The sequence below is a fragment of the Protomyctophum parallelum genome (assembly GCF_964188405.1).
Source record: "Protomyctophum parallelum genome assembly, chromosome: 13".
Lineage (NCBI taxonomy): Eukaryota > Metazoa > Chordata > Actinopteri > Myctophiformes > Myctophidae > Protomyctophum > Protomyctophum parallelum.
This window is the reverse complement of record NC_139708.1, coordinates 29,056,989-29,084,659: the sequence shown is the minus strand read 5'-3', so window position 1 is coordinate 29,084,659 and position 27,671 is coordinate 29,056,989. Positions and strand designations below refer to the sequence as shown.

General features: G+C 43.0%; 1 protein-coding gene across 2 annotated transcripts; it reads right to left on the bottom strand.

Annotated features, from left to right (window-relative positions):
• Positions 1-24,517, bottom strand: carhsp1 (calcium regulated heat stable protein 1). Of its 2 annotated transcripts, XM_083780758.1 has the most exons (6): positions 24,379-24,480; positions 6,610-6,671; positions 5,271-5,405; positions 4,980-5,088; positions 4,346-4,468; positions 1-2,067 (listed from the first exon to the last, which is right to left on the bottom strand). In XM_083780758.1, exons 3-6 carry the CDS (start codon positions 5,377-5,379, stop codon positions 1,902-1,904), a joined length of 507 nt encoding a protein of 168 aa, XP_083636884.1. In that variant the 5' UTR covers positions 5,380-5,405; positions 6,610-6,671; positions 24,379-24,480; the 3' UTR covers positions 1-1,901. The 2 variants fall into 2 exon arrangements, with proteins under 2 accessions (XP_083636884.1, XP_083636883.1); XM_083780757.1 differs by lacking the exon at positions 6,610-6,671 and having other exon boundaries at positions 24,379-24,517.
• Positions 24,518-27,671: the final 3,154 nt, after the last annotated feature.

Genomic DNA, 27,671 nt, shown 5'->3' with positions numbered 1-27,671 from the left:
TTATTGGGAACGTTTTGCTAAGCAAGCCTTCATCAGATTATTTCAACAGTATCCTAACCTGATGTGTCTGTGTACCAAAACATTAACCATGCCTACTTTTATAATGTAAGTCAAGAAGACAGTGTGCTAGAGTCCTTTCCTGTACCTGAAGCGGGCAGAGGTAAGCAGTAAGCATGCAGCACAGTAGGTCAGTACAGTAGGAAATGGACGATAGCTAAACATTTACCAGTCACTCCATCTGGCTCATGGCTGGCTAAAAACCATTGACTGCAAAATGTGAGGTCATATCTAAATAAACAACTCTGACTGATATATTAAGAGTCATATAATGTAAGCCCAGTCAGGAAAACCACTCTTGAACACCAAATGCTAGGAAAATATCATACACACCAAGAGAGTAATATACAGTTTCCTTAAACCCCTTTATATCAAAGAAGGTTCTGGAAACTGGTCGTTGCAGCTGAGATGAATTTCTCAGCACAAGAAATGTTCCATGTGGAAAAGCTTATTTTCACAGAAATAAGAACTTCTGATATAGAACTACAAAAAGGTTCCATATGACCTGGTTCAATAATGTGCTGTAGAATCATTTTCCTTTCCGTACTCTTCTTTTGGAAGAACGTAGTCAAATACAGAACTAATGATCTCAAACCATAGTGATATTAACAGAACAGATTTCTACATCAATTCCTACAAAACTACAAAACAAAAACTATGAACGATAGTACAACTTAATTTCTCTATTTATTTTAACACATCAACATTTGTTTGACACTCAAAGCCATCCACCTCATTTGAACTACTCTCACAAAATTGAATACAAATAAACTCATGGATCTTTTGTTCTGTATACTGTAGATACACGTGGATTAACAAGAGAACACAATGCTCGTAGGGTACAGACTAGCTAATGTCCATCCGTTCAACATTTAGAGCTTTAGAACATGGCATATCTATGAAAACTGAAAACAGCCGTGTCCATAGATATTTAAAAAATTGTAATAATAATGTCTCATTGGCCGCTGCAGTTCACTGGAACGATGTGTCTCCAGCGAAAGGAGGGAGTCAAGCGGAAGTGCAGAAGGCACGCTGCGTCGCTGCCACTCAAGTGACTACTGGCCAATCACAGCAACAAGTCTTTTCCGGGACATATCAATTCAGTCCAAATGAGGTTTATTGGCATGAGAAAACAAACGTTTACGTTGCCTGTCTGATTGGCCTACCGAACGTCCCCTTCCGTGACGCACGCGGAAGCTTGGCAAGCTTCCGCTATGCTTCCGCACAAGCTTGCCTCCATGTTGCCTCCTCTCGAGATACACATGCCGCAGAGCCGAAGGAGGCGTCTACCTTTTTATGTCTATGGCCATGTCGACATTACCTGGTTGTCTCAGGTGTTAATGATTAAGACTGTGTAGCTTTGTAAGGCTTTTAAGTCAAATAGAGCTGCCTGTACCCCGCAGGTCCCTAACGCCTAGGTCACACCAACAGCGATTATTTCTTCTAAGCAGTTTTTCCACTAAATGAGTATCCAAAATGTGCAAAAACATGCCCGGAACCTTGCTTATCGTTCACCGTTCAGAACACATCCACTTTGTCTCACCGCATGCAAAGTCAAACAATTCCTTAGAACGTGGAAGCAGACTTGGTGTGAGCTAGACGTAAAGGTTATTGTGTATTCATCTGTCTCCTCGTCTACGCCTTTTCTTCCCTGCATCACTCTCCCTCGATCAAGTGTATCCCTCTGTCTTCCTCTCTCCCGCGTCATCGCATTCTCTTTACAATTAATCTCCTACGTCGCTTTTTAAACCTTCATGCTTATCCATACATCCATCTTTTCCTCTCTCTCCTCACCCACCCACCCCTCCTTCCATCCCTCCTTCCAGACCTCCACAGTTCGGTTCTCAGGTGCTGCTGACAATGTTTCCTGACCAGGTCTCGTGCTTGGTCCCCGGGTTGAGGTGGGTGATGGTCACCTCCACCGCCTGCTTCTTCTGGTGCTTGGGGGGGATGCTGCACACCTTGTAGCAGACCTCGTCTCCTTCCACGGGCACGTACTCCCCCTCCACGCTACGGGACAGACGGAGAGGAGGGACGGGGGTGGGAGGAGTGAAAGAGCAAGATCAATTAACCCATTTAGACCAGATTCTACAAATGTCTTCTGATTCATGACAGTTTTCAGAAAAAAAACATGTTTCTATGTGAGTGGTTCTTGAACTATTTCATGTCAAGAACCCCTAGAATTATATGTATTTCTTTGGCCGCCGACCTCCATCTCAAAATATTTTTGTTCCAGGGACCTCGCAGAAGCAAAGATTTGCGTTAAAAACATTCGCTGTGAAAGAATATATATTCAATGATTTGTGCCACATTTTCACGAAAAAATAAATAAATAGCAGATCTATAAGCTTATAGATCTGCTATTTGTCAACAGCTAAAGTTTAAAATAATGGTTAAAGTGGTTAAAAGCTTAGGCGACACAGACGCGTTCCATGTCTAAACGGTTTAAGAGCGGTGTCCGGGGGGGAGTGAGACAGAGAAAGAGAGAAACGAGAAGAAGTAGGACATTTTGCTTGAACCCGACCAACGTCACTTTAATGGCCATTATGTAAACAGCGGAACACAAACTAGCCTGCGTGTAACGTACTAACGTAGCACGACCGTCATAAAAGCAGCCGTAAAAGAGCACATCATGTGAGAAATGATAGGCCAGGACGTTTAATACAGTACACCATGAACAAACATTGATACTGAATACGGAGTGTGTTTTCATTCATTTAGTTGATCTCTAACCTCCCTCAACCTTGCTTTCAAAACACACACGCACACGCACACACATCACGCACACTTTACACACACGCATGTGTGTGTGTGCGCATGTGTGTGAGAGAGAGAGAGAGAGTGAGAGACAGAGAGACAGAGAGACAGAGAGAGAGAAAGAGAGTGCTCAAGTGGACAAGTGGACCAATGTCATTATGTTATTGGTGGTTTGAAGAGTAGGTTTGCAGAGAAATCCTTGAGTAAACAACCTGTTTGAATGTGTCTGTTTAAGCCAGTGGGTGATAACAGAGGCCAACAAGCGAAGGTCATCAGATATTATCCTCTTTCATACTCCTACACATGCCTGAAGCCGCCTTTCTGTATGTGTGTGTGTGTGTGTGTGTGTGTGGGGGGGGGGGGGGGGAGTCATTGATTTAACCCACTTTACTCCTACACAAGGGTCTGATGTCACACGCACGCATACACTCATGTACGCACACACGCACGCACGCATGTACGCACACGCGTACGCACGCAGCAGAACAATGACATATATAATGCACAGTACACAGTGGCTGTGCAAATATGTTTTTTTGTGTGGAGACCCTTGTCTGTAGCAAAGCTTGTAAATAAGCTAAGATACCTTTTGGTTGTCCCATTTGTGGCAAAAGCTTGTAAATATCAAGAACCACACAGAAGAAAACCCTTTACCTTTACTTTTTGTGGCAAAGTAACAACACACATCGTTGTCCTACATCCGCTTCACATCTCAGGTTCCGGCGGGAACCTTCAAAATAAGGGTTTCACTGGAAAAACACTGGCCATTTTGGAAGAATGAATTAATTAATACCCGTGTGTGTTAAGTGTTGACAAATGTTTTATTTGAGGATTGGCACTATTAATTGATTCAGGATGAACTATAGAGGGTATGCGCGTGACATCATCATCATACCCAGGAAGTTATGCGGGAACGCCTACTGAGTGGCAAAAAGCTACTTCCTGGCCTTGACAGCCCCATACATACGCAAGATCCCATGTAAGTCAGCCTCAGAGCAGACACGAGAAAGAGCGTGCCTGTGTCCACATTTTCTGAAATGCCGGTACGTTCAAAATATGGTCATAAACTGCTTTGTGAATCGGGCCTTTCTGAGATTCTACTATACGTGACATTTAGTCCTCACATCTTATATTAAAATTGTGACGGCCGCCGACTTGGCGACGGAAGTCGCACTGTATAGACGGACGGCGAGTTGGCGATGGAAGCAGGCGTCGTGCCTGCTTCCATTTCTGAAAGCCGCCATTCGTCACTCCCTCCGTCTAAAAAAACTATTTCTCTTCAGAAGCGTTAATTAATATTGTAACCTCGACACAACATAACATCAGAAATTATCCCAGAACGTCCGCGTTTTGTTCATTCACCGCGGATGACGCCTACTTTCCGAGAAAACAGCATTTGAAAACGGCCCACAAACAGAAACTCCTGTGTTTCTTTCTTCCGATAAGCTACGGCCAATCACGTGACACGTGCGTTGACGCAGGGCAAGACATCTAGTACCTCTAGTAGTAATGCAAACACAAACACACTCACTCTGAGATATGGACAAAGATGTCAGCTGCCCCGTCAGACGGCGTGAGGAAGCCGTGCCCTTTGGAGCGAGAGAAGCACTTACACACACCAGTAAACACTGGTCCTTGAGACGCACGCGCTGTCCTGCAGGGGAGAGAGACAGAGATAGACGGAGAGAGAGAGAGAGAGATTATTCCTATTTATATTCAATATTTATTTGTACATACATTGTTTTATCTTGATTGTTTTGTTCCACTTTTGCTTTGGCAATGAAAACGTGTGTTTCTCATGTCAAAAAAGCTCTTTTGAATTGAAATTGAATTGAAATTGAGAGAGGAGGAGAGAGGGGGAGTTTGTGGTGAAAATAATAGCAGCAAAACAGACGACAAGGGGGTGGAGGTTAATAGGGAGAGGGTAGAGTGACAGATAGTGATTTGGGGATGATTTGGTACAATGGAAGGCCAGTTGGTAGGATGTAGGGATGGTGCGAGAGAGATTGTGGGCAGAAGGTCGCGTGCGTGTGTGTGTGTGTGTGTGTGTGTGTGTTTATTGTGAGGCGTGGTGAACTACACACACACTTGCGCATCGCAAGACGAAGTCTGTATATGAACGTGTGTGTGTGTGCGTGTGTGTGTGTGTGTGTGTGTGTTCCTACGCTGAGCAAGTCCTGGTCCTTCGCGTGGGCAGTGGACTGGGGATGAGGTAGCCCCTCATGGGGGATGGAGACCGCTCTCTGTATCTGCACATTGGAAGCCGCAGGGATCCTTTAAGGACACACACACACACACACACACACACACACACACACACACACACACACACACACACACACACACACACACACACACACACACACACAGTTGTTGTTGTGTATACGTTTGTGCCTTACATGCAACACATACTGAACTAAAGTATACGTTACAGAAACATCAGCAGCACCTCTTACCGGGAGACACTGGGGAGACCGGCGACAACAACACTGGGGAACCTACAGAGGGCATCGGAGGGGTCACAGGTCGTGACCCCTGCGTGGGCTCAGGGCAGTCAGAGGACATGGTGCAGCGAGGGGAGACCAGAGGACCTACAGGACGAAAGGAGACAAAACCAAAGGAGACAAAGGAGAGAATTTTAGAATGGGCTTTGTGTTCAGCATCTGTCATCTAAAGAAAACTAAAAACTTTAAAAAAAAAGAAAAATAACTTAAAAAAAGAAAACTTACAAAAAAGTACGTAATCTATTCTAATTGTTGTTATTGCAATTTACGAGCTGCGTTTGCTTCCCGTGTTCGCGAGTCTTACTTGTTATTTCAGTAACGTGTATGTTTGTGTGTCAACCTTGTTTGTGTTCATTTCCGACGTTCTGTGCGTGGTTCAATGACGTGTGTTTTGTTGTGGCTTGGCATTGGCTGCACTGTTTCAGCCGTGTTTGGAGTCATAATAACATAACAACTGTATTAAGTATGCGCCGTGCCGGGGTGAGCTGTTCCTTCCCCGTCACCCTGTGAGTGTGACTGTGATCGTGCTTCTCTGCTGCGTTGCACTGCAGCCTGCGTGGCTGCCAGGGATATTTGCCTCTCCCATTGCCCAGAGGTAGCTTTGCCGTTGCTTGCTGTCCCAATGGCTAGAAGCAGCCAATTACGACTAGGTGGCGATCTTGTCGTCTACATTTCATGAGCTTTTTCTAGTCAGGTTTCAGCTGACAAAAACATGACATGTTTCTGTCCCAGTAAAGTGTTGTTGTCATCCGTAACTATTTTGTTTAACTACTACTTCAACCGGATCTCACAATAAAGAATTGGAATGAGAACAATATGTCACTTCAACTCACACTTGGGGCTAAACAAACACTAACCCAACTACATTTTCCTAACCATAACTAAAATAAATTAAACCAAACCCATTGCTATTTTAGAAAACAGAGCACACAACATAAACACACTATTAATAAAATAGGTGCAACACAAAGCTATTAATACTAGTCAATGTCTTCTTTTTCATGTTCTTCAGTGGTTTGCGATGTAATAATAGAAAGGGCTGTGTTTAAATACGTTTGAGTTACATAAATACCAAGTTTACCTACAATACACAAACAATAATCGACAGGTTTTGGTATAGCGCCACCTCCAGCAATGTTGTCTAAATCAAAAGGACAAGGCAAAAGAAACCAATATAAAATAGACACGACCCTTCTGCCACCCACCATCTCACCGCACTCCCCCCTCCTCCACCAAGTCCATGACCTGTTGGGGGGGGGGGGGGGGGTATTCTCAGGACCCTCTAATTTACCATGGCAACACCAATCAGAGGGGTGTCATTGTCAGAACCACGCAGCATGGCAGAGAAGAGCTCTGGGAAGGGATAGGGGGCAGTTAGAGAGAGAGAGAGAGGGGGTCAGAGCAAGAGAAGGAACAGACTCGGCTTTCAGAGGTGCCCTGGCATTACATCATCCAATTACATCACCAGCTTTGGGAACCAATTACGGAGAAGCTGAAAAACTGCCATTCATCTTTCCATTACTGGATAGGTTGTTGTGGTGAGAGCGTGTCCAAAGAGGTTATTTATATTTTCCTCGTTGTATTGCTTGAGGGCACTTTCCTCATTGTATTGCTTGAGGGCACTTTCCTCATTGTATTGCTTGAGGGCACTTTTTCGCACGTGGACTGGAATTGGACAACCAACCGGTCGTGGTGTCTGTGCAAATGTTATTTGTTTTTGTGGTTACAGGGTTCTGCACAGCCTTGATTCGATAAACAACAACGTAATCTGATCACACCCTCTCAACGCTGGGGGGCAGGCTAACTGTACAATATCAAGGCACAAAACAAACATACCAACATTATTACACATGCATGCACGCACACATGCATACACATTACACACACTTATAAGAGTACATGAAAACTGACAGTATATTCATTCAACCCGATCTCACGGTGAAATAACACGGATTGGCATTTCCGCAATTCCGTACTACGTACACTACTAAAAAACCGAAAAATCCTTACATATTACACTGAAATCCTCCCCGTTAACCTCCCTGGGGTTTTAGACCGCGATGGAGGGGGCGCGGTCTCAAGCGAAAGTTCGATCACAGAATCGTAAATAATGTTGTGGGGAGCGCATTTGCCCCAACTGAGATAATCTGGAAAACATGAAAAAGCTCAATTGCATCATTAAGCAAATGGCAGCATAAAGTTCTTCACAATGCCTATGGTTATTTATTAGTTTACACACTTATATACGTTCATTAGCTGCTCTATATGCACCTGTACTACACTTTGTAGCACTAATAAAAATTGCACTTTGAACCTTTTGCAAGCCAAGAGCTTCTTACAAAATCTCTTGTAATCTGTATTATACTCTTTGGCTACTTTGGACACCTGTGTTTCCTTCCGGTTTATGACGTGAAAACAATCACTCAGTCAGTGTCAACCTGAAAGCAGAAAGACAGGTCAGCGAGAGGCGCATAGCTGGTATAGGTCAGATACAGGGTAAGAGAGGTATACTGTAAGTACATGGTGTTACACTCCAGAGTGTTAATTTAACTGTGATTGCATAGGGTCCATTTGGTTGCACAATTGTGTACTGTACACGCTCCAAGTTACAAATACACAAGTGAACACTGAGGATTCATTGTACTGTATAGTGTACAACAGGGATTATGCATCAGCTGAGTCCAAATAATATAATAAATAAAATCCAAGTCAATGAAACTGTAAATGTAGATGAATACTGTAAAAATGAATGTCATACAACATGCTCAGTAACGGGCACTAGGTCAGACTTATGTTCACTAGCTTCATTTGGTCTCGGTTCCTGTTGCTTCTTAATCCTAGCGCCAACAGGGATCATACAATATTCAACAGGGGGTTACATGTGTCTATTTTCATACTCGGGTGATCGGTGAGAGGTGACAGTTTCAGGGCGGTGTTGTAATAAATGTATGTATAGTATATGGCCATCAAAGATCTTGTTCCCGTTTGTGACCAAGATGACAGAAAATAGAAAGAAGTGTCAGTCCACTTTCTTTCATCCTGACAGTAGATACATGTTGGCCTAGATCTGTGTTACAGTATGCTAATGGCGTACAAAAGGCACAAACAATAAACGCAGTCATACGAGAGGTGTGACTCGTGTGAGACAAAAGTAAAGATGATAAAAGACTCAAGAGTGGAATGAGCTGAAGATAAGGAGAGAGAGAGAACATGAGGGGGGTCGCTGAAGTGTGTGTGTGTGTGTGTGTGTGTGTGTGTGTGTGTGTGTGTGTGTGTGTGTTTGTGTGTGTGTGAGGGAGAGAGGGAGAGAGTGTGTCTGTTCAAGTATGTTCTACGTCTAGGCCATATTGAGCTCCATATATGGCCGTCTCCATATATGATTTGGAGCTAGCTAGCAACTCTACATCTGACCTCAAAACTCAAACCCTTAGATCTCCATATATGGAGCTCACCTGTTCTGACATTCAGCCGGCGAAAAGTTTTCAACAGGCCCGTAAATTAAGGTCCGGCCCTACCTGGGCCCTCATCAAAACCTGTACAGTGTACAGGTTTTGATGAGGGCCCAGGTAGTACAGTGTACACTCAAGACAATGCCCCCACTGCCGCCCTTAGATCTCCATATATGGAGCTGACCTGTTCTGACATTCCACAGGTTGATCTGACCTCATCAAACCCTGTACACTCAAGACAAGCTCCATATATGGCCAGACCTCATCAAACCCTGTACACTCAAAACACTGCCCCCGCTGCCACCCTTAGATCTCCATATATGGAGCTGACCTGTTCTGACATTCCATATATTGATCTAACCTCATCAAACCCTGTACACTCAAGACTCGCTCCATATATGGCCAGTACAGAATTCATTCCATATGTTGATCTGACCCCCATGCCAAAGCGCTAGCGCTCGCCCAGCAGTCTGCCGTCACCCAGGCGGATGCGTGCACGCGACCTCGAGGTCGCTTCTCGCCCTCAGTATAGCAATTTAGCAACAGGACATTTCTTACATTTTTTGAATACAATGCCAATTGCATCTGAAATGTTATGTCATTGTCGCCAAGGCTAGTTTAAGCTGTGACCCCTTAAAGCACAATACATTTGACCAAATGTACATACGCACATACTGCACATGTGTGTACATTATTATTAACAACCACACCTACTGTATGTATAATGTATAATAATGCACACTCATCTACAACATAACACTCAAACATACTGTACGCATGTTTGCATGTCTCGCGCACACACACACACACACACACACACACACACACACACACACACACACACACACACACACACACACACACACACACACACACACACACACACACACACACACACACACACACACACACACACACACACACACACACACACCTGACTGTGGCAGGATGTCCTTTATATAGGATATTAATATAGGTGACCAACACGACTACAGTGATATTCAGGCACAATTAAGATAATTTAAAATGCATTTTATGTCGTATAAATGTATACTATATGCATTAAACAAGATTTCCAGTGGAAGGGAATGTTACCAATTATTACAGACTGACTGGATACTTGGGCACATGTACAAAAAGAAACACAATTATTTTAAAATTTAAAAAGCAAGAGATGCTGAGTCATAGTTGACAGGTCAATGTTTCTTTTCCCCATGTCGACAAATGAGAACATTCCAGAATTTCCTGGACCGTCAGACTAACATCCTGGCCCCACCAACACACTTCACATGCACGCACGCACGCACACGCTTGTTTTGACTTTCATAACAATGTGTATTATTTGAGTATCGACCAGGTGAAGAAAGAGAGAGAAAGATATTGCTTGTAGCTTGTGAAAACAAATAAATTACTATAACTGTGTATATTATCATTTAGATACTATTAAGCTACAAAGTACATTCATGACCTATAGATGGCACTGGAGAAGAGGTCAGAATCACTAGGGATTCATCCTCGAGGGAGCATGAAGGTGCACACATTACACAACAATTCCCATGGACACTCCAGCCGGTTCATTTAATCTCAATCACAAAACCACACTCCATCTCTCTCACACAATACACACACATATGCTGGACCTTTGGTCTCCTCTGTCTGGAATGTTCCATGTTGGTGTTCTGTTCTCTGACCAACACGCTGTCCTGTAAGCCTGCTGACACAGCACATACCCAGCCATCCATCTGGCCACAGCACAGGCCTGTAATGGTCAACTGAAAGTGCTGTCTAGCCCACTTTTGATGTCCACACACACATATCTGTGAAATCTCTCTCTCTACAAGCTCACTTTCAGAACACCCGAGCCCAACCAAGCATAAAATGACTTGTCTTTTAGTTCTTTCTACTGGATGTCCTCCATACTAGTCCCCCCCTAACAGTTTAGTCTAGTTTTTATCTGTTGACAAAATTGTCAAGATCTTTAGTCTTAGTTTTAGTCATTAAAGCATAGTTTTGATGTAAACACTGCTGGTGAAAGCATTATGCTTTACTGTTCTACCAAGTGCAACCATCACCTCTCCTTCCCAACATACAGTAGCTAAATAGAATCCACTCAGCTGTCTGTTTCTCGAGCAGCTAGAGGAGCACCACTGCAACGAGGACGACAACCGGATGAAGTACAGGCATCCGTACCCAAGGTGGGAGGAGGAATCATGGTGGGAGAAGGGTGGTTCAGATTATTGCTACCTATTGTGAAAATCTTAAATGCGTCTGGGGTCACATGATCAGTTTTAAAAATCAGTATTATTTTTGGTGGGAGTGTAACGGACCCCGGGATGGTGAAACTTTTATTTTATTATACAAGGGGTTCCTGCCATTTTGGGTCTCACAGACCTTTATTTGACTAGTTTCCTGTTCAAACTTCAGGAGCACATCAATGGGCACTGAGTAGGTTGATCAAGTTCACCTGTTGTGCTGCCGACGCCCAGCATGGTGCTGCAGATAGCAGGAGTAGACAATAAAAGGGCAAAAAAAACGGCATCACTATGGGACCAGTACACAAATTGTGTTTAAGGAATGTTTGGTCAAGGCTTATGGAAAGGAAGGCTTAAGGAAAGGACTCAAAGCCAAACTTTATGAAACAAATGGACACCAAAGGGGACAAGGTGAATCTCTTTTTTAATGGTTATTGGGTCTTATTCTTGTGGTTTATTGTTGTGGGTTTCATATTGCATTTGATATGGTAGTTTTAAGCTATACTGTATGGATTGTATGCTATATGTAATTATATGGTTTATTGTAACTTGTTTGTTATACTGATAATGAGATGTTGGATGATGGATAGTTGTTATATATTTGTCTGATTTATGATGCATTTTTGCCCTTGTTTTTGTCAGTTCTACGTTGTCGTTGATATACGAATAAAGACGTCAAAATCATCAGTTCAGTCTTCAACCTTTCATGGCCAGCTGGGTCCGCTACAATCTGTTATATCTGGGAAGAAGAAGTGCAAAAACAACATTCTGTCCTAATTTGTATCAGTCGTCAGGGACTCATTCTTGTGCAACACAGGTTGCCACAAGAAACCAAAGCACATGGAAGGAGACAGATGATACACTGGGAACAATGCCATATGTCACCATTATCCTGGCGGAAATAATTACGATTCACAAGATAATTTAGATAAACATCAAAATATGCTTACATCTCATGTCTCATGTCCATCTTCTACAGCAAGGACAGCAGAATTAATGCAATAAGCGTCCATTATAAGGCTTCTCTGCATAAAAATATTCAAAATAAGAAACTAAAATAGCAATATGACTTTCATAATTCATACATGACATAATAGTGTAGCATAGAGTCAAACTGTACGCCAGTGAGAGCACACAGACACGCACGCAGACACACACACACACACACACACACACACACACACACTGCACAGTGCACACACTACACACACACACACACACACCGCACTGACTGTCAGGATGTCCTTTCACCTTCCATCCTGTTGAAAGGTTTCTGTATGGTGATTACTGGAAGGGGGAGGGGCGGGGGGCACTGACTTAGCTAATGGTTACTGTACATGGCAAATACAGTACTAAGAAATACTGCCGAACTGTTAGTGATTCTCGACTGCTACTGCTGAGGTGGGCAATGCATAGACAGCACGCACGCACGCACGCACACACACACACACACACACACACACCTTGTGACTTTGTCTTGAAAGGTGCTTTACAAATCAAATTGACTTACTTACTTACACACACACACACACAGACACACACACACAAACAGCTGATGATACAAAAATCATTGAAAAGGAACAGAAGTGAATGACCCTGTGAAAGGAATTCAAATTCAAAGAGGAGTGTGGGTGTGGGTGCACGGCAGCTGAGAAAAGCAGCCCACATCATAATATGCACATTTCTCTGCTCCAATACCTTAATTTTAAAGGCCTTTTGCCTTCAGGTAATTTATCAGTCACCGCTTTTAATATAAAAAGGCAATGCTTTTTAAAGGCACACAGTGTGACTGTGTGAACAACAGTGTCCTAGAAGTACTGTAGCTCTTTCCCTCTCTCAGCTCCCCCCTGAGAGGTCACTCTCACCTCAGGGAAGTGACCCGAGGAGGAGGAGGGAGAGAACAAAGAAACAGCTACAGAGAAAGAAGAGAGAAGAGTGGAGACAAAATGAGGCTGAGAGAGAGAGAGAGAGAGAGAGAGAGAGAGAGCTGCACAAAGACATATTTAAGTGTTTAGAGAGGTGGTGTGGAGGTGGTGAGGGTGAATCGTGAGCTTCAGGTAATTACAGGTTGGAGGGATTCTCTACAGCCTGTGGTTAGAAGTGCAGTTGGCGACAGCCTATTCCAGGTGTACATACACTGTTATGTTATGCCAACCACCTCTTCTCTTTTTACAGTTTCTTAATGTTCAGTCCTCTAGCTGGGCCAAATTAACGCACACTTAGCTTACGCATCCCAGATGGAAAACTCTTCTTAGATTTGCTCTTTTTTTTCCAACATTATGTTGCTTGGTGTGCTACAGTACTGTATGTGTGAGTCAAACAGTAAAAAAAAAAACATTTGGTATTGATTTGATATAAAAGGTGTTTACATACTGCTGCTTTTTTGGAACCTGAATGTGCCGGTGTGAAGAAAAAAAAACTCTCTGCAAGGACCTTAATCCCAAAAAACGCAGCATTGTGCAAGCTCCTTAAATTTACTTTACTAGACCGGTGCCAGGCTGTAGAGCACTGACCCACCCCACTATGCAATACCCATTGTACCCGTGTCAGAGTACCCATTCCGCATCTGTGTCCCTTTTATGCCCATATATGGAGATTTATGGATCTGTCTCTCTGTGCCCCGGTCTGTGTATGGTGTGTGTATGGCGTCTATATATGGCGTGTCAGGTCCCTTGGTCAAGGACACTGGCAGGAGTGTCTAGCATGTCTTTTGGTGTGGGAGGAAAGCAGAGTACCGGGAGGAACATGCAAACAAAAAGGCCACCCCTATTGGGATTCAAACCCATGACCTATATTTACTCAGGCTATACAAATATTTGTAACATGTGATTTATCCAGTTAGGTCTTGCTGCTGTGATTATGTCTGAGAGGGCCGTTAGCGTGGGCAACAATATGACAATATGATGCTTTGATGTCCTTGCATTATCTGAGAGATAGGGGGGAGATAAAGAGATACAAAGATGACCTAGAGAAGCGTCAAAACCATACAGTATACATTACAACTAGAAGGGAGTGGTTGTGTATACATTGAGAGAAGGTGTTTATTTCAGACTTTACAGACTAACACAATATAGGTTCTGTACTAGGGCATGAGGTCATGACCTTACTCACCTATAGGTATGGATAAAGCATTATATGAGCTTGCGTGCGGTATTGTTAACGTGTGCACGTGTGTGTGTGTGTGTGTGTGTGTGTGTGTGTGTGTGTGTGCGCGCGCGTGCGTGTGTGCGTGCATGAGACAGAGAGAGAGAGAGCGTAATAGATAGAGACTGTTGATGACGTCTGTGCCTGCATACGCATGCCTGCAAATCATAATAAACACAATGCAATATGGATCATTTTAGGGCGACTGGATTGGGTGGGTGAGTGCGTGCATGTGTCTGTGTCTGGAGAGGGCACTTGAAGACGTCATGCACTTGATGACTCACCCCTCCACTAGTATAGTGTGCGTCAATGTCGACATCTCTTTGATCTTTCACAAGACAATTTACAAATGGCAGAATGAACAGAACAGTTTGGTCCTACTACTACTACTATAATGATAATAAAGATATTAGATTATAACCAATTTGAGTCATATAGTGCATTTAGGACAAGTGCAAATCGACAGGGCAGAATACGAAACATGGAAACGACACCAAATGTGGTTTAAAATGAATATTGCTTTGTTTTGGTTGCGATATGGGAGTTCAGGACACTTGTCTCTATCCCTCTCTTTAACTACTCTGTGTCTATCCATATCTTTACAGAGAGCATAAAGTGCAATTGTTGCTCTTCTTTGAAACAAAACAACGGTGGTATAGCGGCTATAGTTCATTTGAATAGATGATTCGTTAATCCTGGTGCTTTTAGCGTTGTAGGAGCTACAGTAAAGCCTTTCCTTTAACATCTTCTGGAAAGTTCGCCTTTCAATGGAAATGAGTCACCGTCCATTACACAGACATTCAGCGTCCTTCGTCTGTGTCACCCTCCTCCAGCGTCAGTGTACCGCAACTGGTCTACGAGATACACTACAGCACAAAGACACCCACGCACCTGTCAAACCACTTCCTAACGTCAATGACGTTCATAATCACAACACCAGAGGGAGCTCCACTAATCACGTCCAACCCAGATTTGGCTCAAACAAGGGGTTCAATTCGTTCTATCCTTCTATGCCACAAAAGTGGCCTATAAGAGTACGTACAGACCTGTGGCTGCAATTCGAAACTGGCTCCAGTATCTTTACTGGAGCCTTCAGTGTGGTTTGATGCCACAACATTGTCATTGTGCGTGACATGTGCATGTACCACCATTGCCATTTCAAACTTCTTCTGCACCCTTCACATTTTAGTAGCTTCTGTGCTGGAAACCATGGGCTGTATTTTACGTGTCTTAAGTACCAGGTCTTATTCATAGGCGGCGGGTGCGTTTTACCTTTTGGTAGGCTGCTATAGAATTGCGTTGGGGGGGGGGGGGGAGGGCTCTCGCCGCCGCGGATTTATTTATTCCCCAGATGGTCTAAAAATGAGTTATTTAGCATACTTTTACCAATGAATTAGCCTATACACAGACAGCGACTTTTGGACGTCTTTTTCTCAAGTCTCGAGTCAGTCAGTGTAGATTACCCCTCCAGGAGTAGCGGGTCATGGCTCTTCACAGACGGCACAGAGACAGCAGTCATTCCGCAGAACGTGTCAGTGTTGCTGCAGTGGTGTGGACTGTGAACCGTGAACCGTGCGGCACTGGTGGTGCTGCTGAGTGCTGACAGCCGACTCACAGCTTCTTCTTCTGAATTAGGCTACTTTATCTTTGCCTTGAAAAATACATTTTGCGTTTTGCTGTTTCCCAAAACAAACCAGCGCACGCTACTCTTTGCTACAAAGCGACTGGAAGGACGAGGTTTACAGACATACCAATAGTAGTCAATCATATGCTGATTAGGCCAGTTGCTGTATAGTGTATATAGCCTATCCGATCAGCGATCACCAGGGGGCAGCGACAACACACACACACACACAATAGCCTTCTATAATGCTGCACATATATTATATATATATAAAAAAAATACCCAGCATAATTTTTGGGAAGGCTAAGCCTTCCCTAGCCTTACGCACCCGCCGCCTATGGTCTTATTACTTAACTTAAGACCTGGAGGCGTGATCAATGCCATTTGGCTATTCTGAGTGGCCAAAGAGCAGTGACTACGCCTCCAGATCTTAAGTTAAGTAATAAGACCTGGTACTTAAGACACGCAAAATGTAGAAAGGAGAGACTGTGAATTTATTTTGATTTCCTCTATAAATGAATTAGCAAAAACATACTTTTATTTGATTTAGTTCTCTTCCTTTGTGTGATCCTACCGGAGTCTCTGAGTATATTAATTGGATTAATCAATATTTTGGCCTGTATTGTAACGATGTTGTTTCCCCTCTGGAAGTCTGCACAACATTATTTTACTTTAGGGACATTGGCTTCAGCTGTATGGCTGAATAATTCCCATTAGTAAGCATTTATAGCCTATTAGACAGAGGAAACTGAAGCAGCGTTAAGCCACTGCAAAGCCATTATAGCTAGGCGGGAAATAGCTGTTTTCAATGCATGATAGTTCAGTTGGTGATACAAGCATGACATTTGGTACAGATGTCCTTCATATGTCCCTAATCGATAATCAACCTCGGGCCACGCAGAATTTAAATTTTTTCAAGGTGGCCCGCGAGTTTCAAAAATGGCTGCAACTGGACATACGTTTTGGACTATATCACTTCGCTGGGGCTGTAAATATTTTTATTTCCACTCATTTTGATGTAAGAGAATATGTTCTGGAGGTATTTCTACCTAACCTGACGCTGCCAGATCCAAGAAGCTTGCTACACAAATTTGTTTCACAGCTTATTGGGATCTGGGATCGCGGAAGCAAATTCGATGACGGGGCTGTCCTTTTTTTCAAGATACTTGGTAGATGATTGGATGGGACCGTCTGTCTATCACCGTGTGGGCGTGCAAACACAACCAATCATATTGACGTGTCTATATAGCTTCACGTCCGGTTTCGCACATATCCCGCCCTTAGCTCACGCTGATTGGTCCGGTACGGAACGGATTTTTGTCAGCTCAACTGCCTGAGAGATCCCAGATGATTGCTGTGTTGGGAACATGGTTACCCAATACCGCCCTCATCTGGCAGCGTCAGGTTAATTTCTACCAAGTACGATATAAAAAGTAACATTAGGTTCCAATATGGCAGCATGTTTTCCAATATGGCTGCCAATAAACTGTATAAATGTACATCTGCTCATGGTTAATGCACAGTTGGTGATGCAAACATGACATTTGGCACAGATCACTTTTATGACACCCTAATTCATTATCAACCTTGGGCCACGCAGAATGCCTAAATTTTCAAGATGGCCGCCAGTTTTCAAAATCGCTGCAACTGGACCTACGTTTTGGACAATATCACTTTGCTGGGGCTGAATCTTTGATTTCCCCCTAATTTTGACATAAGAGAATATGTTCTGGAGGTATTTGTACCAGGTAAGATACAAAAATAACATTAAGTTCCAATATGGTGGCATGTTTTCCAATATGGCTGCCGATAAATTGCATAACTGTACTACTACAGATATGGGCCCCTGCCCATACGACAACGGAGTACGAAAATATCCGTTTTATTAAAGATTGAGTATGTGTAGCCTGGGCCTAAGAAATGTTTGGGGTGTCGTAACCATGATGGGCAGGTGCAATGTGGGTGATGGGTGCAATATATGCAATAATGTGGAATTTTATTGTTGAGGTTTGATTATACCACAGGTAGTTTCGAGGAAGCAATCTGATTGGTTGAAATAGCACTCTACCCGTGCTTCAAACTACTTCACCAGAATTTGCCGTTATGACCCATTTTGGGTGCTAGAAACACTAATTTTGTAATGGTCTCACAGATACGGATCACCAACAGCCACGAGAGGAGTGTGTAAATGATGCTTGCAGAGAGGGAGAGAGACATCCTTGCAAAGAGAGACAAACGAGGAGAGAGAGACACAGTGAGACAGAGAGACAGTGTGACAGACAAGAATCAAGAATCAATGGCCTGCTTGTGACTGAAGCAGCAAACAGACCATTCCCCTCACAGGGGAAAACTATATCACAATGTTTCCTCTCTCCATCTCGGCCTTGTTCTCTGCATTACTTGTTCTATTTAGCTGATTGTTGTTGGGCATCAGTTACAACACAACTTGTCCTCCTCCCATTAGCCTGCAAAGCTGCTACATTACTGTAGCAAATTGGCAATGATGCATCACCGGAAATAGTTTTGTACATTTTCCTTGAGACTACATGTTTGTCAAGTTTGCCCTTGGCTATGGAGAACTTCAAACATGGTGCTATTATAACGGTGAATTGAAAGCAATGTACCACACACACACACACACACACACACACACACACACACACACACACACACACACACACACACACACACACACACACACACACACACACACACACACACACACACACACACACACACACACACACACACACACACACACACACACACACACACACACACACACACACACACACACACACACACACACACACACACACACAGTGAAACCTGATCCTGTGTGTCCTGTCCTGTCTTGTGCTCTTGTCCTATCTACAGTAGCCATCACCTGGTTCACCTCTTATGTCCTTGTAGATATGTCTACAGCTTACCGAACAGCAGGGCAGTTCATACTGAGCCACAGCGTAATATGACTCCTCTAAATGGTATTAGCTCTCGTGTTCACCTCAAAATCACATTGCATGTGAAAAACATGACACAGGCTGCTCTGGCAGAATGATGACCCATCCAAACCAACAGCCCAGCCCAGGAGGGTTAAGCTCCTGTCTAAAAACCTCACAAAACAAAGAATGAGGACATTGTGGGATCTGACCGACATACTGAGTTACTAATTCCAGTTTGACCACGGTGTCACCCTGCAATGCCTAAAACCATTTCCATTTTTGGATTGTGGTGTGGCTGGGTTTGAGCACGAAAACAGCATGGCTGTTTTTCACCACCTGTGCGCAACCTAACACACACGCACATCTATCTATATATGATGATTTTGGGTGTGCCAGTACAGTACAGTACAGTAGCGGGTACAGTAGAGGGATCCCCACACGATAACTCTGTCATTTCTCAACCGTTTCGGACGTGGGGCGGCTCGCCGGATTCGGCTCCCCCCCCTGTGTGCGCAAGCCAGGAAGGAGACACACAAACACAGGTCTCTCCTGTCCTGTCTCCATTCCTCTAGCCTCTCTCTCTTTCTCTCTCTCTCTCTCTCTCACCACTTTCTTTTACTGCCTCTTTTGTTTGTTGTTCCAGTTTACATTCTGTCAAGTTAGGAGGACATGTTGAAACCAAAGCGGCTGAAGTGGCCGCACAGAGACAAGAATCACAATTTGCCTCTCTTTCTCCCCTCCTTTTTTCGGGTTTTGTTTTCACTAGAATGCTTCAGTTTACGGTGAAACACGACAAAAAGGAAACAATCAATCCCAGTCCGTCTTTCATCTCTCTCTCTCTCTCTCTCTCTCTCTCTCATCAAAATCCAGTTGGTTCTTAACCCTTATAGCTTAGTTGTCATCTGTTCCACCCTCTCTCTCAATCAATCAATCAATCAATCAATCAATCCATCCATCCATTCAGTACAACAAATATCACCATATGTATTACCAAAATATAATAAATATATCGATTATGTGTTTTGGGGATGACTGCTGCATTTATTTAGCGCCTTTTTCAATATAATAAATATATCGATTATGTGTTTTGGGGATGACTACTGCATTTATTTAGCGCCTTTTTCAATGTCAACACACGCACGCACGCACACACACACACACACACACACACACACACACACACACGCACACACACGCACACACACACTACATTTTATACATTATTTTAATGCAAAAGACCTAGGAAATACAATATTTAAGCTGTATCATGATAACCAATATCCCAGAGACATACAAAGGACGTCAAACACGACGCCCTTTCCCGCCTTTCTGCACATCCGAGGAGAACTTGGAACCTGATATCATCCTGCCTGCAGCACACTGCTTATGGCAGGATAACACGGGACACTGAAGTTGCGGTGCACAATGCTCAGCAACGCAAAACCATCCCTGACAACTGGCCTGATGACCTGTTGTTGGTTCCCAGCTTTGTATGTTCCCAGGTCCATCATTAGGCATACTGCACTCTTCCTGGTAGAAAAACAATCCCATATCACAATATCGCTCTACTCTTCCCCTGTGTCTGGGTACCTCTCCCCCATGTCCTCTATTTTCCACTTTCCTAGTCTTTCCCTCTTCCATTATCATTGCCTTATTCCTTTACCACTGGCACTCACCGGGGACCATATTACACCAGATCATATTTCACAACACGTAAACGCCTCCCAACAACACAACACTGTCCATCTCCCCTCGACTGCACGGCAGTAAAACCCGGGCCATGATGATAAGAAAAACAAACACTATTAGAACGCCATGATGAGGGGGTTTGAAAGGAATGTACTACATATGACAAAAACACCTGTTTCAAAAGCTAGGGCCTATAACTCTTCTGTGGGGATAGCTCGCAAATTCATGAAATGCTTTGTATTTGTAATGCTGCCAAACCCTTGCTGAAGTACCTGCAAAAAACGTGAAGTAGGCAGCATGAATACTTATGCTAATTTATTTTATTGTGGTCAGTTTCTTCTGGAACATTCCCCTTCCCCTTTTCATTGCCGTTACACCAGACCACCCTGTGATTACAGATTAACTATGGACCAGAGCTACAGACTAGCTTAAAATGTTATGCCATTTGCATCTTGTAAATGTACTGTATGTGTGGGTCCTGTCCGTCCTGTGTGCCATGGTCATGTATAATGACTAGTACACCATATCAATTTCATAGTATCTAAGACTCTCTGACTATCAATAAAGGATCAGGAATATTATCGATATACTGGGTCTTTGACCTTTGTTCCCAATGTACCACAATTACCAGCAAACAAAGGCTAATACGTATTTAATTTAGAACAGTCTGACTCTGAACACATATCTAAAACCTTTGCTACTGTTGAATAGAATAGACTAGTATAGGAATCGTTCACTTTGCCTGCTTGGTTGGCTGTCTTGTATGTCCATCAATATTTAAGTGATGCATGCATTGCATATTCTGTCATAGGAATGAAAATAATTCTACCTGGTAGGCACGTTATGTAGTTCTGAAAGTGTACAAGTCTATCTGCTCATGCCATTCGTAAGTCATGTGTGGGTGTTATTACTGTTATCATACAGGAAGGAACACACACACACCATGCCCTCTTGCATGAACTCTCTACACACACACACACACACACACACACACAGTTTTCTATTTCAACCAATAACAGTCCCAAACTTGATCAAACCAGCATCGGTCTAGTAAGTCAGCAGAGCTATCACAACATGTATCTACAGTAATTGGTGTCTAGGCAGGGGTGGTGGTGGAGTGAGGCACGGATAGGGTTCAGATTTGCTTGTAAGACATGCATCTATGTCCCCTATGTTGTGTGAGTGTGTGTGTGTGTGTGTGTGTGTGTGTGTGTGTGTGTGTGTGTGTGTGTGTGTGAATATAGTTGCTTAGTAGGACTACTTCAATTATTTATGTGGTTGTGTGTAGTTGCTTTGCCCCTAATCATTTCTGTTCTCTGTCCAATAGGATTGGGGAGCAGAGCTTCTAATGATGATCAGCTCGCACCTGGGCCCGGGTGTCGATGCCCTATAAATGCCTGCTTCTCCAGTCCTTCCCCAGTTCTGTTCTTTTCATTTGCCTCCTGCACCTTTTCCACCATGCACTCTTCTCAACATTTCTGTTAATACATACAACACGCACACACATACATTTCACTATTCTCTATTTCTTTGGTAAACTGCGTCTCCCCTGTTTTTTGTTGTGTATCTTGGCACCCCCTAGGCCAGGTACATAACACTTCTTATTCCTGAGACTGTAGTAGTTGTGTGGGTTTTAAGTGCTAAATTGGCAGTAACCTTGAGTCCTGGGCTCCAGTGTCAGTCTCCCCATAGAATCTCAATCTAACCGCCCTCCACGCTGTGTCCCTGCAGCTATCCAACAAACAAGCATTGCTTTCTGCATACACCTAATGGTCAGACTACACTTTTGCATTGCTTTTGAAGATTACGTCATGTGGCAGGCTGGCAGCCAAGTCTATGAACTTTAAAATGTGTTTATAGGGGCTGGCACTAAATGACAACGTATTTAGTCTGTCTGATCTGAAAGATCTTTATTATCGTTTGCGGAACTGTCTTAGTTGAAATGGGTGGCGTATAATTTCTCCTCCTCCACATGACAACCCACCAAGCTCCGGAATGGTCCAGCAATCCAACTGTGTGACACGTCATTGCTGTCACTTCAGAATGATGCTAACTGCCTTCTTAAAGCAACCAGGTCTATTCCCCCCTGAGTCCTCACCTCCTCACTCGGTGACAGGTCTAAGTTGAGGACATGAGGATGGACACTTGAATATTGGAATTTGGCTATTGCGATCGCAATATCTAGTGTCAAAATCTAGTGTCTACAAGATGACACTGTCACTGTGACCCCTTTTCCACCGGTTGGTTCCGGTTGGGAACCGGTTCAGTTATTTTTGGTTTTTAGTCCATGAGCCAGAGCTCCAAAATTGAAACGTTAATTATGAATTGAGTGGGCAAAGTTATCATGTATTAATTTACTTGCATTGATCCTATAAACAATTTAATGTAGGGTATAGGTTGCCCACCAATTTTGAAGCTCTGGCTCATGGACTAAAAACCAAAAAGAACTGAACCGGTTCCCATAGGGAACCAACCGGTGGAAAAGGGGTCTGTCTGTGCTGCTTGTCCACGATTGAGTGGGGTCACGGGTGTATAGTCAAAGATTAATTTAATTAATTTAGTTTGACATATTTGATCCACAGAACTATCCAAAACATTTCAATATTGCAAGCAATAGACTATCAACTGACAATATTCTCTGCCACCACCTTCTGAATTACAGAAAAACGAGACTATTAGTTTTGTTGTGCTTCGAGGATATCTTGAAGCCTTGTTCCATAAACATTTATTACATAATTAGTTTAGTTAACTTGAAACGGGTGACCATTGCAGTCAGAGGGATTTAATAGTCACAAACAAAATATTGGATTTCACAATTATCTTGTATCTCTGCAATTTGGGCAGGTTCAATGGATTCCTACTTCCTATGCCCCCTATAGGGTTAGACACAAAACATACTTTGTCTAGGGTGAATAATGAAGGAGTTATACTATAACTCCTTCATTATTCATAGTCGTTATAGGCTATTTTAATGATTTTGGGGGCCATCTTTTGGGGTCCATCTTGAAAATAACACCTTAGCGTGGTCAAACTTTGGTAAACTTTTAGTATGTTATTCAGGACACCTAATTAAGATAGGCTAGGCTACTACAAAAAACTGCTGAGAAACCTTTTGTTCCAATTTTGTTTAGGATATTGCCATTGGTGCTTTACTTTCTCTCCATATGCACCGACTAAACACCTTTTGAACAAGATTAGGACCAACAACCTCTACATTTGTATGTCTCTAATTGTTTGTATGTCTTTAAATGTTTTGATGAATTGAACAATGTGGACCCTGTTGTAAACAAGTGTAATGCTTAAATGGGTCGTCCACTCACAGTTGACAGTCTTTGTATTGAGTTTGTGCTTAAAATGTACTGTAAATTCTACAAACTGTTAATAAATATTTCAATCAATCAATCAAAAACAAGCCCTATACTCCTCTCATTGCAAATGAATGCCACCGTCATGCCAGGAACTTATTAGGCTACATGGAATGGAAACATCAGTCACACAGCGCACGGAAGTCATTCAACTTTGACACAATAAAACCAAACTGTGTTGAAAAAGACAAATCAAACGCCACACTAGTTTGTGTCTGAGAGGAACCTTTAACCACTTGTCACTTGAACATCGAGCCTATGAAGCATCCTTAATGTACACAGACAGTTGATTGATTGATTGATTTAACAGTTTGCAGAATTACAGTACATTTCGAACACAACTCAATACAAAAACTGTTAACTGTGATCAGTGTGGACGACACAACATTACACTTGTTTACAATAGGGTTCAACAGTAAACGTCTTTTATATCAATATTGTATTCAAATGGTTTTTAAACGCCCCCTACTGTGGCCATGATGTGCAGTAGGAAAAGGAAACAAGCATTCCGTCTGTTTGTTTGTTGTCTCTCACATCATGGAACAATACGTTTCAAAACACAGGCTTTGAAATGTAGCTGAGCATCCCTCCTCACCTTTGAAGAAGTTTGCAGACGGCTCTTCTTGGTCCAAGGGAAACGATGATATAATAAGCAAGTAATTTCCTACGATGATTCTCGCAGAGCGCAAACCGCGTGGGAGGCAATCCAAGAACCTCTAGCTGCGTGAGAGCTCTGGAGGTTGTAGTCACTATAGTCAGTAAAGTATCTCAGTCTCAGCTAGACAGGCAGGCACTCTAAATGGGCGTATCTGTGTTTAGTAGCCTAACATGAGGTTGCGCGTTACCGTAACTAACTGCATGGTGCACTGACTGCACTGCACTCACGATGAGATGAACAGAAGCCAGAAGGGTTGCTACAGCCTTACAGGTACCGTAACTCTCAGAAAATTAGCTCACTTTTAAGCCACCCCCACATATTTGCATTTTTACTATTTTGCCTTTCAGTAATTGTTATTGTCTCAGGCTGAAATACCAAGTAGTTATGCATACATATGCATTTTTAATTAAAATATTCTATGACGTTGGATAAGACTATCATATTCGTAGCCTATTTTATGGCAGAAAAGTATTGTTACACATCTATGGGTTGAAAGTTTCAAATCTGTTGCTTCAACCACAATAACAAAGCACACAAGACCTGCAGATGTGGTGTGTTCGAAGTAGAGATGCACAATATAGAAATTTCACCAATATCTGGTCCGGTAATAATTATGCAGGGTCAAATCGGACGATACTTGATATCGTTAGAATTATTTGCATGAATGATGTACTGGCCATATATGGAGCATGTCTTGAGTGTACAGGGTTTGATGAGGGCCCAGGTAGGGCCGGGCCTTCAATTTCGGGCCTGTTGAGAACTCTAGTTTTTGCGGGCTGGCTGTACTTGTATTTGTATAGAAAGAAAGTCTATTCCTGTTCCTAATGCAAATCTATTACTAATTTTCGTCAACGTGTCTGCAATGGAGTCTAGCTACAAAATAATTATCTATAGTAACAAGTATTACATGTTAAAGGTATATTCAGTGATTTCACTTAATTCAAATATCACTTATTTTTTTGTTTTGTTGTGGTAATCCTCCCTACTATAGAGTGTGCTGGCCATATTATATAGAGTTCCTCCCTGTCCCCAGTTAACCCCTGGGGGTCAAAAAACCTTAGGTTTCGTTTTTGACTCTCTATCCTGATTGGACGAAAGGCTTAGGTCCCACAGCCAAAAACTAAACCTAAGGTTTTTTGAGTGAAATCACTGAATATACCTTTAATAAGAAAACACAAAAAGCATGTAAGATATTAACAATTCATTAATTGTATTGAAACTTTGAAAGGACACCTTACAAAGCATACAAAATGTTCCTACCTCAACAAACAAAAAAGATTAAACAACAGTGATCGATGTAAAACAAAAAACAGAAAAATCTGCTAGACATTAAATCAAAACCCTCTGTTTTTTGTTGTTGAAATGGGTCATCACGATCTGTAGCCATTGCAAGTCACATTATTTTTACATGCTTGCTGTAATGTTGTACTGGTGCCATGTCCTGGTGTTCTGAACTTGTGTCACCTAGAGGAAATGTTTGGAACATCCCATAGCGCTGATGCAGGTGACATGCGGGATGCTGTGGAACTGCAGTGACTCTACAATAGGCACTGCAGTTCAGTCATTCTCAACCAGTGAGTAAGGACCAAAAAGTGGCTCTTCAGATGCTCTGGCAGGGCTGTGAACCCATTGTGTTCTTTATTTAACATGCTGGATGCTGACCACTTTGTGATCACGGCACCACATGGGTCCCGATGTGTTTTCACTAAAAACAGCGTATACATAAAGACATTTTTCATTACATATTATCGAACATAACGATAAAGTCAGGGTTAAAAGAGGTTTAAAAAATATGTTGTTTAACAAATTGATTGGTGCATTATTCCAGCACTACACCTGGTTCTGGTCAAAGGCTATGTGCCAGGCTCAAGTACAGGATACTACAGTATTACTTTGAATTATTGAGATAGAGAACTAGCTTGCATTCACAAACACAAACGGCTCTTTACCTCAGATAGCTTTCTTGTTCTTTTATTATATTAACAAATCAACTATAAAACAGCGATTTCTGTATGCGTCACATCCTACACTGCAAGATACAAATGTTGCCTCGGCAGGCAATGGTCATTTGCCTGTGTGACCAACCGTGCCACAAATCAGCCCTCCCCACGCACTTGAGGTGCCCAGGTGTCCAGACAGCATTATATCTTATTTCCATGTGTACTGTGAGTATACAGATGCAACATGAAAAGCAGCGCATTGGAAATAGAATGAGTTTGAAAGGGGAAATCCTGCTGCCATCTGTTCCAATCTCTTGCACTAAAACTATCCCCAACCCTTTTCCTTACTGGCACCAGAACAATGTCGCCACAAGGTAAATGTTTCTCCGGTTTTACTATCCCTCCCCATTGGGCATTTTTGTCAATATTGCTTTCATCATGAGTAGTAAAAAAAAAAAAAAAGATCACACCCGTGTGAAGTAAGTGGTGCAACTCCATGTAGCGGTCCCTGGAACTTCCAGACCCACAGGAACGTGCCTAGGGTGCTGGCCCTGCGAGCCGCCCGCGTCCGAAACGGTCGAGAAATGACAGAATTACCATGTGGGGGTCCCCAGGGGGTCCCTCTACTGTACTGTCACTGTACTATACTGTCACACCCGAAATCATCATATATACAGTTAATATGTGTGCGTATGTTAGGCTGCGCAACAGTGACACAAAACGCTATTTTCGTGCCCAGACAGTCCAAGCCAGGGACCCAGCCAGGGACAGACACACGTACTGTAGATCCTTAATGAAGTGGTTGCACCACTTAAAACAATGGTGGTGTAGAACAGCTCACGAGTTCTGAAAACATCCCAGAAGCCACTGTGCTGAATGCAGAATAACTGAAACCATGGCATATTGTCAACAGAAAACAAGGCTTGGTTTTAGGCCCGAAACACACTAGAAGCATCAGCTTAGCGTGGCATCAGTGTTGCAGCAATGGCAGCATCTCGCAGGAGTCTGCTGTTCACATTGGCTGCCTTTCTGCAGCCAAGAACAATTAGCCGTCACGTCAGAACTCTAGGTTGAGTGCAGTACACGCTCCAGAGCCCATGTGAACTCTAGGTTGAGTGCAGTACACGCTCCAGAGCCCATGTGAACTCTAGGTTGAGTGCAGTACACGCTCCAGAGCCCATGTGAACTCTAGGTTGAGTGCAGTACACGCTCCAGAGCCCACGTGGTCGTTCTGACCTGTTGTCAACACGTACACTGAAATGAAATGTTCTATGATGCACACGCGCTGTA